The 16,057-nt window shown below is 38.5% G+C and overlaps 1 protein-coding gene across 1 annotated transcript in view; it reads right to left on the reverse strand.

Annotated features, from left to right (window-relative positions):
• The window catches only part of LOC126162448 (protein Gawky), a 294,019-nt gene that overhangs the window by 12,273 nt on the left and 265,689 nt on the right, over positions 1-16,057 (reverse strand). The window contains exon 22 of the mRNA XM_049918963.1: positions 13,621-13,960. Within this exon, the coding sequence (XP_049774920.1) occupies positions 13,621-13,960 (340 nt within the window). The remainder of the gene's footprint in view (positions 1-13,620; positions 13,961-16,057) is intronic.

Raw genomic sequence — 16,057 nt, forward strand, 5'->3', positions numbered from 1 at the left:
GATATAGCAGCGACAAATGATGACACTGTAAAGTCATCCGCTACAGTGTTACAGTAGCCAACTCGTTATATCATAAAAGACAAGCAGTTAATTTTTTCCATACCTTACAATTAAGTGGAATATATATTTTGTATATGAAACTAGTAGAGGAGAGTAAATTAGTGTAAGATTAGACTTTGCTGTGGACTGACTATAATAAAAGCTTGGGAGATTTTATTTAACTGATTTCTAGCTGGAAATGGAAAAAGTAGATGCCAAAAATAGAAGTACATTTATAGACGTCACTGTGTCTAAGGTGATTAATACACAAAATTTCCCTGTTTGACTTTTGTGCTTTCCTATTTCTGGGAGAGTGCAGTACCACACCTTGTAAATAATTATCCTACTTTTAGTTTCAAAGAACAGCGCGCAACTCTTAATGACCATATTTCTTTTACAAAATTCATATGATGAAACCAAGCCAAAGTGGAACTTCATTTTAATGGACTTGTAATTCATCATCTGATCTCATGACCTTGGCAAATTTTTGAATTCTTCTCTCTGTCTCTGAAGTGTTTCCATTTTAATTTCTATTTTAAAAGAAAGAATGACTTGAAAGTTTAGCATAGCCTCGAACACTACAGGTCAGGTAAATGAATTACTTTCAATCTATGCAGGTGTAGTGTTGTACCCTCATGTAATGTAAACCATGAGAAGTGTGTTTCTTTCCTTATATTTGTTTCTATGTTGCTGTTTTTTGTCTCACTGAGTGGCTAATTCACAACAAAGGAATTCCCCACTCTCCAACGGCCAACATATTCTGTCGCAGATACACAGGTGTAGCAATCAGTCACTCACTGCCAGTCAGTTTGAATCAACTTCTCGAAAAATGACTCCACTGTTTTATTGGTATAGTTTTGACAGTACAGAGACTCAGAGTTTTGAAGTGCACAGGAGATAGGAGGTTGAGGACTCGTACCATGAATATTGACCACATTTAGCAACTTTTTTTTCCCTTAAATGAAGAGCTAAAAAATTCTTCTGAAAAAGTTTATTTACATTATAGAATATTCAAGAAAAATTCTGTATGACATTAAAGTAAGATGAATTAGTGCACACTGTTTTGAAAGACAACTCTGCAAAGAACCCACTGCATCCCATACATTATTCAAATCAAACAATGGAAAATCCAGGATGGAATGCAGCAATATTTTGAAAAGGAAAGTTGCTACTCACCATATAGCGGAGATGCTGAGTCGCAGATAGGCACAACACAACAAAAAGACTGTCACAAATAAAGCTTACAGCCATTAAGGCCCTCATCAAAACACACACACACACACACACACACACACACACACACACACACACACACGAGACTACAGCTTCAGGCAACTGAAACCTGTGTGTGTATATCATCTATTGTTCACGAAGGACTCAATGGCCGAAAGCTTTATTTGTGACAGTCTTTTTGTTGTGCCTATCTGCAAGTAAGGAACTTCACTATATGGTGAGTAGCAACTTTCCTTTTCATAATATTCGTACATCATACAGACACTCTTGTATTTTTTAAGCTTTACAAATATTTATGTTTGAAGAAGAAGGGCGTTTATTGCACTCCTGAGACTCCTCAGAATGTAAAATGTTGCCATCTTTGATGGTGTCTTAGTGTGTCTTCATCAAAACTAATTTGTCCTCCTTGAGCTACTAAAATTTGTCAATATTTTTCGACAACTTTTTTTCTTTTGTTTTCAATGATGCAGTACTTGGCAGTGGTGATGATTCATTGACAAGAGCTAGTAACGACCCCTCAGGTGATCATCTTGTGGAAGATAGATTGAAGAGTGAAAATTCTTGAGGTAACCTCATTTACCTAGGTTCTGTTTCCACTTACAAGGAACTATGCATAAGTCTTTTAATTAAAACATTTTTTAAAAAGATTATGTGGTGAAAGCAAGGCCATGTGGAAATGCCTCGATGTACTTTTCCCTGAATCATCAAATCTCATTTTGCCAAGATTTTTGAAGTAGTTCTCTGTAAATCCGTCTGAGGTATTTCCTTTTCAATGTCACCATTCTAAATGTTATAATATTTAAAGGCTGTAAGAAAATATGCCCCTTTAGTTCCCTAGTGTTACAAAACTTTGAAAATAGATGGTCTATGTATACGTATATTTTAATAACAAAACCAAGGAAAAAACTTCACATGTACCATTACAATATTTGTAAATTTTCTTCACCAATTATGAAAGAACTTCTCCTTTCTCTAATACAATATGAAATTGTGCAGTGACAGTTATCATAAAAACAGATTCAACAAGAATGAGGAGAGCTGTTGTGAAGTTTGCAAGATGGGAGACAAAGTACTGGCGGAGTTGAAGCTGTGAGGACAGGTCGGAATCATGCTTGGGTAGCTCAGTCAGTATAGCACTTGCCAATGAAAGGCAAAGGTCACGAGTTCGAGTCTCGGCCTGGCACATAGTTTTAAGCTGCCAGGAAGTTTCATTCTGAATGTCACCAGTGGGACACAACCTGGTCGCTAATGTGTACACTGTCTAAAGGCCGGCTGAGGACCACCGAACATATAAGGCTTAATGTAAGGAAAAGAACACACTAGATTCTTAACATTTACAATGAACAGGTCAAGATTATTCCAGTGTGTTTATGTTATTTGCCTAGCAAAATGTGATATCATAATGATGAATTCCAAACAGGAATCCAGCAGGATCTCCAGTCACTACTCAAATCCTTAGGCCCATGCCAGAATCTCTGCCGGGAGTCCATCTCTCTACTCACCCCTACCTTGTACATGCTTCCTAGAGTCCATAAACCTAACATCCCCCCCCCCCCCCCCCCCGAGAGAATCTCTGCTCTCATACATCAACACCTTCAACCTATTACTCAGAACCAACCCTCCTATATAAAAGATACCAACCATTTCCTCCACTGACTCTCCGCAGTTCCTGTCCCTTTACCACACAGTGCCCTGCTCGTCGCTATTGATGCCACCTCCGTGTACACTAACATTGCTAATACCCATGGCCTTACCACTATTTAACACTACCTTTACCAATGCACGATGGATTACAAACAAAAAACCTCTTTCCTTGTCGCCATTACCAACTATATCCTCGCTCACAATTACTTCTCCTTTGAAGGCATTACCTACAAACAAATCCAGGGTACGGCTACAGCCAACCGCATGGCACCATCCTATGCCAACTTATCATGGACCATCTAAAGGAAACCTTCCTAAACACCCAGAATCCTAAACCCCTCACCTGTTCAGATTAACTGATGACATCTTTGCTATCTGGATTGAAGGTGAGGACACCCTATCCATATTCCTCCAGCAAGAACCTCAACAACTTCTCCCCCATTTGCTTCACCTCGTCCTACTCAACCCAACAAGCTACCTTCTTAGATGTTGACCGCCAATCCCGAAGATGGCTAGGTCAGTACCTCCATCCATATCAAACCTACTAACCACCAGCATTACCTCCACTTTGACAGCTGCCACCCATTCCATACTGAGATGTCCCTTCCGTACAGCTTAGCCGTGGTTGTTGCATCTGCAGTGATGAGCAGTCCCTCTCGAAATATACAGAAGGTCTCACTGAAGCCTTCACTGACAATAATTATCCTTCCAACATTGTACAAAAATAAATTTCCTATGCTTTGTCTTTCCAGTCTCTCACCAGCTTCCAACGTCTCACTGTGCGGCCACAGAGGAGCGTTCCCCTTTTAACTCAGTATCACCCAGGAATCTAACAACTGAATTACATTCTCCGATAGGATATCGACTACCTCTCATTGTGCCCTGAAATGAGAAATGTCCTACCCACTATCCTTCCCAGCCCTCCCACAGTGGTATTCTGCCGTACACCGAATCTACACAATACACTTGTCCATCCCTACACAACCCCTGCTCCAAGCCCCCTACCTCATGGCTCATACCACTGTAATAGACCTAGACGCAAGACCTGTCCCAACACCACATACACCAACCCGATCACAATCACCACCTGTCCCATCAAAGGCAGGGCTATCTGTGAAACAAGTCATCTGATTTACAAGCTAAGCTGCAACCATTGTACTGCTATCTATGTGGGTACAACAACTAACAAGCTGACTGTCTGCATGCATGAATGGTCACCGACAAACTGTAGCCAAGAACAAGTGGACCACCCTGTGGCAGAGCATGCCGCCCAACACGACATCCTTCGTTTCAATGAAAGCTTCACAGCCTGCGCTGTATGGATCCTTCCCACCAACAGCAGCTTTTCTGAATTGCACAGGTGGGAACTTCGCCTGCAACATATCCTATGTTCCCGTAAAACTCCAATCCTCAACCTACATTAGTCACTGTCCTCACCCATCCAGCCCCTTCCCTGCTCCCATTCCAACACTACACAGCCGCTATTCCACCACCATACCCAGTCTTTTATTTATTTAATTTTTTTATTTATTTATCTCTATTTCTCTCCTTTTCTGCAACCCCCCCTCACCTCTCCCCTGCCCACCTCCCAACCTGCAGCACTTCACTGTCTGCCATCCCTATCATACTATCCCTCCCCCTCCGCACCCCAGCCTCCTCCCTTCGCCCACCCAGTCACTACTCCCATCATGCACTGGTCCTGCTGCTTGCAGCGTGGTTTCAGTTCGTTGAGACTGCAGTTTGTGTGTGTGTGTGTGTGTGTGTGTGTGTGTGTGTGTGTGTGTGTGTGTGTATTGCTGACAAAGCCCATTGGCCGAAAACTAAGTTCAAAAATCTTTTTGTTGTGCTTATCTGTGACTCAGCATCTCCGCTATATAGTGAGTAGCAACTTTCCTTCTCAGAATATTGTTATGTTCCGTCCTGGATTTTCCATTGTTTGAAACAGGAGGAAAGTTTATATTAAGGAAAAAGTAACATCAATCAAATCAACATGCCTTGTAACGTCCTTCAGTTTATATTATGAATGTATATTTTTCATTCACTTGGAGAGCTCATACACATAGGCATAAGAAAGAGTCTGAAACATCTAGACATTTTATTGCTGCTCTGATGAATTAAATACATTGGCTAAGCCATATGGGATGGGAGCAGAAAATTTGTGAAGCATAGAGAAGAGCAGTTTCTGCAGCATGTGGATCTGCAACATACAAAGACTGGCTGGTGGGTGATAAAGAAACACCAGATATTAGTTGTTTGGTTTAAGAGTCAATTTTGCTGCTAATAAATACACGTCAAGCTTCATATTGTCCAGTGCAAGCCTTTCAATATAAAGCCTGTACATCAATTTTGCTGTTTTTATATGGAAATATCTTTTCTATTGCCCTCACAGGGCTGTCTAGATTTCCTTCCATCCTTTCCCACCAAAAACAAATAAATTTGAAGTAGTTGCCTGGTTCTGAACAAAGAACCTTGGCATTAGGTAGCTAAAAATGCTGACCACTGTACCATGCAGTCAGACAGCGTGTGCAATTGTGATATTAGTTTTTAGTGTTTTGGCATTATAAGACTTTTAAGGCTGTGTATAAGGCCAAGAATGTGAGAGGTATCAGTGACATGATGATGAAATTGAAAATATAATAATTTGAACAAAACATCAAATGATGAACAGCCAATCCAGTAGAAAATAGCGACATCAGTGGGGATGGTAGTTTTATGGATACTGCCAATGAAGTGTAGTTAGCAGCTGATGTGAGAAACATTGTACGTTCTGCTTCTGTTCTTGTTCTAAACAGGCTCATCGTTCAGTGGTGTGCAGGCGTATAGGGCACTACAGCACTCCACACATAAGAGTACTGGAGTGTATGCTGTTGCAGCTAACCTCCCCGCTTCATGGGCGCAAATACGACAGTGCTGCCACCACGGTCAGGTTACAAGTTTGGTTTGCTGAGTAGTATATTATTGGTGGTAAATATTTATGTAATAGTGCTTAATGTGCTACTTGTATATATTAATTATATTTATGGGATGATTACATTTGTTTTAAATGTACAAAGAATGATCATGTCCAAGACTGTAAAGTTATTATGGGCAAATAAGGATTATTACTACTACTACTGTTATTATTTATTTGTATGATGATACTAAATTAAAAATTCACAATGCGCGTACTCTGGCAGGAAATGCAGTGTACTTAACAAACTTTCAAGAGATTAGAAAAGCAGCAGGGGCCATTCCACGCCAAAGCGCGCAACAATTCAAAGATTTGTGACCCTCTATTTCAGATTTCCACAAAACTTTGCACATTTGCTTAAACCTATAATGTAAGAACTTATGCAAAATCTTTTTGGTCTCAGACTACAACTTTATTTTGTATCAAATTTTAAATGTAGTGATATTCTGATAACTGGGCTCTGCAAGAATGTCAGTTCAAAATGGTACTTATAAATGCTCATAACTCAGGTGTTCATGAAGCTTTTGACTTGGAATTTTTTTTTCAGAAGTTAAGTAAGGCATATAGTTAACAGATATCCAGTTATTGAAGCAGTAAAGATAAAAAAAGAAAATTAACAAAAATTAATGTGTCAATTTCTGGTTACAGAAAAATTGCGAGGATGTGGAAAAGTGCTTATAATCACATTTCTTCAACTTGCAGGGAACCTAATTTTGGTCTATAACCCCTAGATTGTAAGCTTTCTAATAAAATAAAAATTTTAATTGGTCTTCTGCTAATTGACACAGACATATGAAATCAAAATACTTGTCGCTGTGATGGAAAAGGGTCATTTTAAATAACTTCATCTACTCACAGCCTTCTGTCTCGGATGCAAGGGTATCATATTAGCACATTTAACTCAATCAAGGCAGGCAACTTAATTTTAAGTGTGAAAATTTATTTCCTTTCATTTGACTAATTCAGTAATTTTTTAAAGACAATAATATATATGATTTGTGTGTTTAGCCAATCACTTGCTCACAGTGATAAACTAGTGTTGTTAGATACCAGTAGCTTGTTTGAAACATTTACAGGCATCAAAACAATGCAACAATTGCTGAAATTCATGGTTGAGAATAACTGGCATGCAACAATTACACTATCTGGCCTCAGTTGCTCTCTGTCTTTCTGTGAGACAGGTAATATCTGTTTGTGGTGCAGCCCTATCATTCCATTTGTATAAAGTATGCTTTACGTGAATTGGTGCTCAGTTAATTCCAATGGAAAATGTGAATTATTGCACTGTTGAAAAATTACTAAAAAACACCACATCATTTGACAACCTATACCTCAGTAAAAACTTTACAAAAAATAGAAGAGCTGAGTGAAGATTAACAAGATTTGATATTGCTGTGACCCAGTATAAGCTTCCCACAAGATCAAGAAAGTGCTACTATATGTGGACATCACAGATATTATTACTTAAAAGTTTCTGAAAGTCATCAAGGAACTTCTTGTGATCCTTTCACAAAAACACAAACAGTTTTTAAAAAAATCTTTTGAGGTCAGTTTGGTTGTTTATGTCTAAAAACATTAAGTGCTAAAAGAATATATGTAAAGATACGCCGAACACTGTGCACAACATTTGTAAGATTTGTGAACAAAAAAGTAGAAATGAATGTCTTGCAAATGACCTCGAGGTGACATTTCAAGAATCAGTACTAAAAAGTCAAAGAACTGAGGATGCAAATAAAACTTTACATGATTTAGGGTGCTCTCCCTTACAACTTCACTCCATTCAAAACCACAGCAGGGCTTCATAAAGCAAAAAGGAAGTAGAATAAGTGGAGCATGTTTTGGAAAGAAAAGTGTTCTGCGCATTAGACTGCCGTATTGAACACACTGACCGGAGAGAAGAAAAATCTGATGATGAAATTGTTAAGAAAGCCAAAGATTTTGATGCCATGATATTGTTAACGAAAGAAAAAGTGGTTAGTGTAACAGTACCTGAAAAAATTGAAAGTTTAACTCTAGCTCCACCCTCCTGGTCAAAAGAAAACATATCAGAATTCAATGTTAGTGAGAATGTGGTTCGACAAGCAAGGAAAATGAAAAAAAAAAAAAAGAAATGGGTATTTTATCAAACCAAGACGGAGAAAAGTTATTGCTGATGAAGTGTTCAAGATTATCACCAATTTCTACCAAAATGATGAATATACTCAAATGTTACCAGGAGCAAAAGACACAGTCAGCATTCAGAAAGAATCCAAACATTAACATAGAAAAAGCTTTAAAAATTTGTAGGAGCACCAAAACTATTTTTCTACTGAGGCTGAGCATTTCTTTTTTGCTACTCTACTAGCCACTGTAAATCTGTGTGTGACAGTTTGGGAGGAACTATAAAACATATACTGAGAAGAGTTACCCTTCAACTAGTGGATGATGCACAAACAACAACTGTGCCTGGTGTTTACGATTTCTGCTATGCTAATATTGACATATTTTTTTCCCTTCTTAAAGACAGTCAATGTAGATTTCCTATGCAAAAACCTAGAGAAGAGATTTTTGACAACCCGCACAATACCATGTAGGAGGAATTTTCACCATAACAAACCACTTTCTTGTGATTCTTTAAAGATTAGATGAGTAACTTCTTCTGAAAAGCCTTCCTTGATTTTTTCATTCAATGAAAATGCCCCACAATGGACATGCACTCTTTCTCAACAAAATTCTTTTGTAGCAGCTGTATGTGATGACAGGGAAGGCGGTGTTTAAGTACTATTTCTCCACCCCCCCTGGACCAGCAGTGTCATTCTTTTGGCGTGAGAAGGAAGTCTTGTTTTGTGTATTTGGAAAACATTTTCTGTGCTGTTGGTGTACCTAAATCAACATCATTAGGTTGAATGTATTACTTTAATGAAAAATATATGAAGTTAACAGAATATAATCTGAACAATGATGTGATATATATTAAATGAACATCCAACATCTATCAAAACTCAGGGTGCTGCTGTTTTCTTCTTCTTTTTTTAAAAAATATCAGTTTCAATGAAAATAAATCTTGTATCTGCTGTCAAAAAGTGTTTTACATATTTAAAAAATCATTGTTTGGACAACAGCAGCTTAAGTTAATTTTCTATATTCCCATAAATCTACATCTACGTCTATACTCCACAAGCCACATGACGGTGTGTGGCGGAGGGTACTGTGAGTACCTCTATCGGTTCTCCCTTCTATTCCAGTCTCGTATTGTTCGTGGAAAGAAAGATTGTCGGTATGCCTCTGTGTGGGCTCTAATCTCTATGATTTTATCCTCATGGTCTCTTCGCGAGATATACGTAGGAGAGAGCAATATACTGTTGACTCCTCGGTGAAGGTATGTTCTCGAAACTTCAACAAAATCCCGTACCGAGCTACAAGAACAATTATTAATTTTTTTCCAATAAAGATACACCCCTTCTGTGACATCTGGGGAAATATGACAGTGATGTGTTGAAAACAAGATACTTTCTGATATTATTATTATTATCATCATTGTTATTTTTGTCTGAAGCAGTGCAATCCAAATAAAATCCAGTTGCAACATTTATGTTTGTAAATAAAACTTCCACTTTATGCCCTCAGACTACATGAAGTATGCGGAGAAATTTTTCATTGACTATTGCCGTGAAGGAAGTACCAAGTAGAGAAAGTTTCGTGAAAATCTGAAGCAGGAGGTGTCAGGTATGAATGATCTATCTTAGAATTATTTTTTTCCCACCACCACAAAGAGTATTGTGATTTCAGATTTATTTGTGTGTCCACTGGTAGAAAACCATTTATAATTTTATTTTATTACAATGTGAACTGTATTGGGAATTATTTAAGACCAATAATAAGTTCCCACAAGGTTGGAGAAATGTGATCTAAGCAGTTTTCAATGTGTCTGCACTTTTTCCAGAAACTGGAAAGTGACCCATGTTAAACTTTTTTGTATTATTCTTTGTAACTTTACTGCTTAAATAATCACATGTCTGTTTAGTACATGCTTAACTTTAAATTCCAAATCAAAAGCTTCATAACCGCTCGAGTTACGGGCATTTACGTAGATAAGTGCCATTTTGCACTGACATTCTTGCAGAGCCCAATTATCAGAATACCACTGCATTTAAAATTTGTCATAGAAAAGTTTTAGTCTGAGAGCAGAAAGATCTTGCACAAGTTCTTATGTTATAAGTATAAGCAAATGTGCAAAGTTCCATTAAAATCTGACCTGGTGGGTGATATAACCTGCACAATTTGATGTGGAATGACCCATAGCTGATGAGGCAATGTTAAAAAGCAACTTTATAATATTATGTGCTAACATTTAAGGACAATCTGAATAAACGAGGACAAGGTGAAAAATTCTTGCACTGAACTATGATACAATTGATATCAATCAACTCTGCTATAGTTATATTGGTGGATGTTGTACAGCCATCAAACTGATCTGTGGTCTGAAACTGATTTTGTGGGCTGATTTCTTACTGTGGATCAGATGTGGGCCCACTACTTTACACCATAATTACAACTGCAAGCCAAGCAGTAGATGGAAGACAGTACCCATTTACAAAAACAGGCGAAATTAATTTCATTTGCAGGAAAGACTACTGCCAATGGTTTCTGGGATGCATAAGAAATTATACTTACTGATTACCTTTCAAAACAATGATAGCTGGTGGAAGTCAGCCCAAAGAAGCTTCCTACAGAGATGGCATGACAACAGTAGAACTGAAGGATTTGACGTATGATTGCTGGAATGTAAATTTTATTTGAAGCGTTCACCATCTTCCAACTTTCATTTATTTATGCCTCCTCAAAAATGTACGTGTGGAAAACTTTTTGATTATTATGAAATTGTTCAGTTGGTTAAGCATTAACACGATTTTCAAATGTTGAACTACAATCTATATGAGAACCCAATGGCTCCACCTTTCCCTACCCTGCATATAAGTAGACAGCAAGAGGATATACACAGGGTAACATTAATAAGGCAGACAAATTGCAGCGACAGATTCCTGACTGATGGGAGAAAAAGGTCTTGTGAACATATGTCTAGAAATGCATTGTTGTTGCAGTAGGTGTTGCTGACAATGAAAATGCCTCTGACCATATGCCATGTGTTCCTTGCATGTTGCAGACTGTGAGATTGACACAGCATAATGTTAGCAGCAGAATGGTCAGGTATACATGTTGATAACAAGCCGTAATGGTGTTTGTGTACAGCCAAGCAGATGAAAATGGTCAAGAGGCAGCACAGTTATACGAAAACACGTACTCTCACAGAAACCAACCACATCACGCAACAGCCCTTTTTGGGTGTTTGTGTGAACATGGGTTGTTTCAGATAGACGAATATGCAGAGAGTTGAAATATTGTGTAACGTGGGTGTCTGTGAAGGTACTTGTTTTGGTGTAGCCGTCCTGTCTCTTGACCATTTCCAACCGCTTGGCCGAACACAAACACCAACTCGGCTTCTTCTGACACGAATACCGGATCATTCTGCCACTTACAGTACACTGCGTCAATCACACAGCCTGCAACACATAGGGAACATATGCACATAGTCAGAGGAACTTTCATTCATCAGCTCCATCTACCATGGTAACAATGCATTTCTGGACCCATGTTCACCTCTGAACTTGTCCTCAGTTTCCAGTCAGGAATCTGTCCCTGTAGTTTACTGGTTTTATTAATGTTCACCCTGAATAGATTTCCATAGCACCAGAAGTAGCAAAGCACTGTAGTGTTCAGTCTGGCTTTCGGCTTACTAATTTCTTTGCCTGTTTCACTACATTAGCTAGAATCAAGCACACAGCATCCCTATGTTACATCAGATCTTTACTATTTTTCAAAATCAGGAGACTTCTGAAAACAACTTATAAATCTTGCAAAACAAGCTCTCCAACTGAGGCAAACTAGAAAGACTGTGTCATTCCTAAGAATTTATAACGAAGTGTACATATTTCGGTCTAGAATTTATGCTTCTTCCTGCAAAACCATGAAAGACTTATGTTCTAAAAGAAGTTTAAAAATCTTCTTCAAAACTGTTCTTGATTAATATCAGTATATGAACACTAAAGCAGATATTTCATTTCAGTTTGTCACGAATTATTTCTCCCATCAGCAGTAAGAATACTTCTTTCTTAATTGTGTGTAGTATTCTACTAGTCATCCATGTTTACATTCCTTGTTTTCTTAGAAAAAGCACCATTCAGTTCACTTCAAGTACATTCTTTCTAAACATGATTCTAAGGCAAAAAATGTTGAAAGTGACTAGAACGTCCTGATGTATTATGAGAAAAATTACGATCACATTGAATCAAAATATTATAAGGATAGATTGCTACTCAATGTAAAGACAACACACTAATTTCCAGACAGGCATGACAAAAAATTTGTTACACATTTAGCTTTTGGCCAAAGCCTTCCTCAAAGAGGATACACACGCACACGTAAGAACACATCACGCACGACAGGTATCTTTAGCTGGAGTTTCTAAATGTAAATACTTGTGTTACTGTGTTAAACTTTTCACATAATATTATACTTCTTAATGAGTAGATTATGACAGCACTTGGAATTCCTGCACCGCAACTTGTACCGGGTACTGGGCAGATGTTTTAAGTAATATAAATAAGAGTTATGAACAGCATCAGATGTTGAGTGATCACTGTGAAAGAAACAAAGCGGGGGGAGGGGGGGGGGGTGGAGGAGAGAAGGTAAGCACTCTTATGATCAACATTTTGACATACAATTACAAGTGCTGGATTCCCTACACATTCTGTGTCATCCCAAACCATTGGTCAAAGACTAGTAGCAGCCTGACTAGGGAATTACTGTCCCATGTATAGGCTTTGTTAACACCAAAACGCAAATAGTTGCATTTTGAGTGAAGCTGTGACAGGGAAGCATGGACTGTTGACAAACAGCACTGCATTGCGTTCGGTGGCGAATCTCAGTTCTGAACTATTTGGGATGACCACTGTTGGCAAACATGTTGGTGATCTGGTGAAAGGTCCTATTCTTCCAATGTTATGGAGAGGCAATGTAGAGTACCCCATAAGTAAGAACATTTATAACAATTTGGAACAGATTTTATGGGAAAGTGAACAGCAATCTGGCGGATGTAATAATTTTAAGTGGAGGATCAAAATGTGTAGCTGAGTTATTGCTTTCAATTGCACAACTTCAGCAGTCCATGAAATCGTTTTGTGCTGATTTCTCCATCTCTTACCACTGTTTTCATATAATTTTCTAAAAAATCAAAACTGAATTAATCAAGAAGAGCTTACCCTTTTTACAAAATTTAGTCAACAGGTGCCGAATGCAAAGTGTAACAATCACTATGCGACAATGGTTATTACATTGCTTAATGTAGATTTGAAACGGGTGAAATTACAAACAGTTCATCCTTAAATGAATTACTTACACACACACACACACACACACACACACACACACACACACAGTTTCTCCATCACTAGTATACACGTTATTTTGCAATCAAGCCACATATCATACTCCCCCCCCCCCTCTCTCTCTCTCTCTCTCTCTCTCTCTTCTGTATGTGTGTGTGTACTGCAGCATGGCTCCACATTGCTTTCTTATATTACTTTTTAATTCCTTCAACAAGTAACTGTAGACCCTCTGAAACACTTTATGCAATCCAAATAATTTAATTAAAATATTTATCAAATAGTATCAATTTCTGAATATCCATAGTGTGTCAAAACAGGCACTTTTTATACCTGTGGTGTGAGATTCCTGAGCAGCAACCATGTGGAGCCCCATGCAGGAGTCTGAATGCCCCAAGAAGAGCGTCCTGTGCCACCAGTGCCAGCAGCATTTGTGGCAACAGAACCACTGAGGCCTCCCCAGCCATTGCTCTTTCCTACAGCAACGCCTGCACCAGTACCTGCCAGGCCAGGTGGTGGTCCTCGTGCTTTGCTGGCTGCTGCCATTCCGCCAGAAGGGGCTCCCCACAACTCACCAGTAACGACACCCCCAGAAGGAGGTGGTTCACCCCAACCACCCTTGCTGCCACTTCCAGCACCTGCTCCACCACCACCTCCCAATTTTCCCATGGAACTGTAACAAGATGTCAGTAATGAAGTGAAAGTGGTTATGAAATAAAACAATGATTGTGATTAGTAAATTAAATTTTAGGGTTTATAATTTGAAGCTGTATTTTAGTTGAAGATTTGCTTTTACTAGGTTACTAGTTAGCACACTAATTTTATTCAACTTATTTCATTTTCTAAGCATTGGTAGAGTGCTTTGACAGTCGGGCTTTTGTGGAACGTGACTCCATTATTCTAAATGACATGGGTTATGTTTATCATCCAAACAAATAAGACGACACCACAACTAGTCACACACAATGTATCTGCATAGCTGCATTTTGTTATCAAGTGAAAATTAAATATGTACATAATCTTTTATGTAATACAGTATAACCTTGTTAGCACAAATCCTAAGAAAAATGAAGAGTTCATTTTTTTAAAAATTGTGTTAAGTGAAAAACACAGATTTTAATATGCATAAATGAACAGTAGTGCAGCTATGCGTAATACACTACAGTCTCAGTCACTTTATATTGCTGTAGACTTGTAACAGTATAAGTGACTCCAAAAGTACAAGTACTGACAAACTACACTAATTTCTTGGAAGAAATTCAAGAATGGTTCACTCATATTCATGGGAACGAAAATAACTCATCTACGTCTACATGGTTACTCTGCAATTCACACTTAAGTGCCTGGCAGAGGGTTTATCGAACCATTTTCATACTATTACTCTACCATTCCATTCTCGAATGGTGCGTGGGAAACAGGAACACCTAAATCTTTCCATTCGAGCTATGATTTCTGTTATTTTATTATGATGATCATTTCTCCCTACAATATTTTCGCATTCGGAAGAGAAAGTTGGTAATTGAAATTTCATAAATAGATCTCGCCACAAAGAAAACCACCTTTGTTTCAGTGACTGTCACCCCAGCTCGAGTATCATATCAGTGACACTCTCACCCCTATTGCGTGATAACACGAAACAAGCTGCACTTCTTTGCACCCTCTCGATGTCCCCCGTCAATCCCACCTGGCAAGGATCCCACACCACACAGCAATACTCCAGAAGAGGATGGACAAGCGTAATGTAGGCTGTTTCTTTAGTGGGTTTGTCACATCTTCTAAGTGTTCTGCCAACACAGCGCAACCTTTGTTTCACCTTTCCCACAATATAGCTTGTAATTTCACAACCAATTGTAACTATAATATCTGTAAGTCCAGTAGTGATGTCAGATGTTGAAGCTAATCATCCTAAACTGGCCAAGGCTGTAAGCATCTCCTGATTGGTAGGTGGAATGGTATCTGTATTCTCCTCCTCATCATCATCATTTTCTTCTGATGTCCCTTCTTGCACCTTCGTCACAGACTTTGGCGCATCAGATTCCACAGAAGCATATATGGTAACACCATTGTCTGCACTAATGAATTCCTCAAAACTAATCCCTTAGTTGGCAACATCTCACAAAACTATCCATTCATTACTTGAAATGGCATCGTCCAACTTGTAAGTGCTGTCATGTGTTCATGCTCTGTTAAAGCACTTCTGCACATGATGGGGTTCCAGGCTGCTGTGATGGCTTTTATTGCATCAAGCAGATTCCAATTTGTGGTTGAAGTACTATTTTCAGCAGCATGGGTGGCAGCTTTTACATTTTGCTTGTGATAAGTGCTCTTCTTGGGAGAAATAATGCCTTGATTCAAGAGCTGAAGGCGTCTTTGTCACAGTTGGTGGGAAAAAACTGAAATGGAGACGCCACTTGCGAAATGATGTGCAGTCGATCTGAGCTTTCTTAAGGTGAGAGTAGATGCAAAGCCAAGTGATCATATACATGTTTTTATAACAACACGGTTTCTTGGACTTACCAAAAACCCAGAGGCAAAACTTTTTACTGCCATCCACATTACATACAAGGGCAACCATTACAAGTTATTTTCTGTTTGCTCCACTGGGACATTTATCACGTTTTATTCCCTGGCTGCAATCTGGAAAAAGTTTGTAGAAGAGTTCAGTTTTGTCCATGCTGAACACATACTTTTCCCTCATTTGGTCAAATTCAAGCAACCAGCTTGTTTGCTCTTTCTTCCTCAACTTTATTTGCTTCACTAGAAATTTGAA

Source organism: Schistocerca cancellata, chromosome 2, assembly GCF_023864275.1.
Source record: "Schistocerca cancellata isolate TAMUIC-IGC-003103 chromosome 2, iqSchCanc2.1, whole genome shotgun sequence".
NCBI classification, from domain to species: domain Eukaryota; kingdom Metazoa; phylum Arthropoda; class Insecta; order Orthoptera; family Acrididae; genus Schistocerca; species Schistocerca cancellata.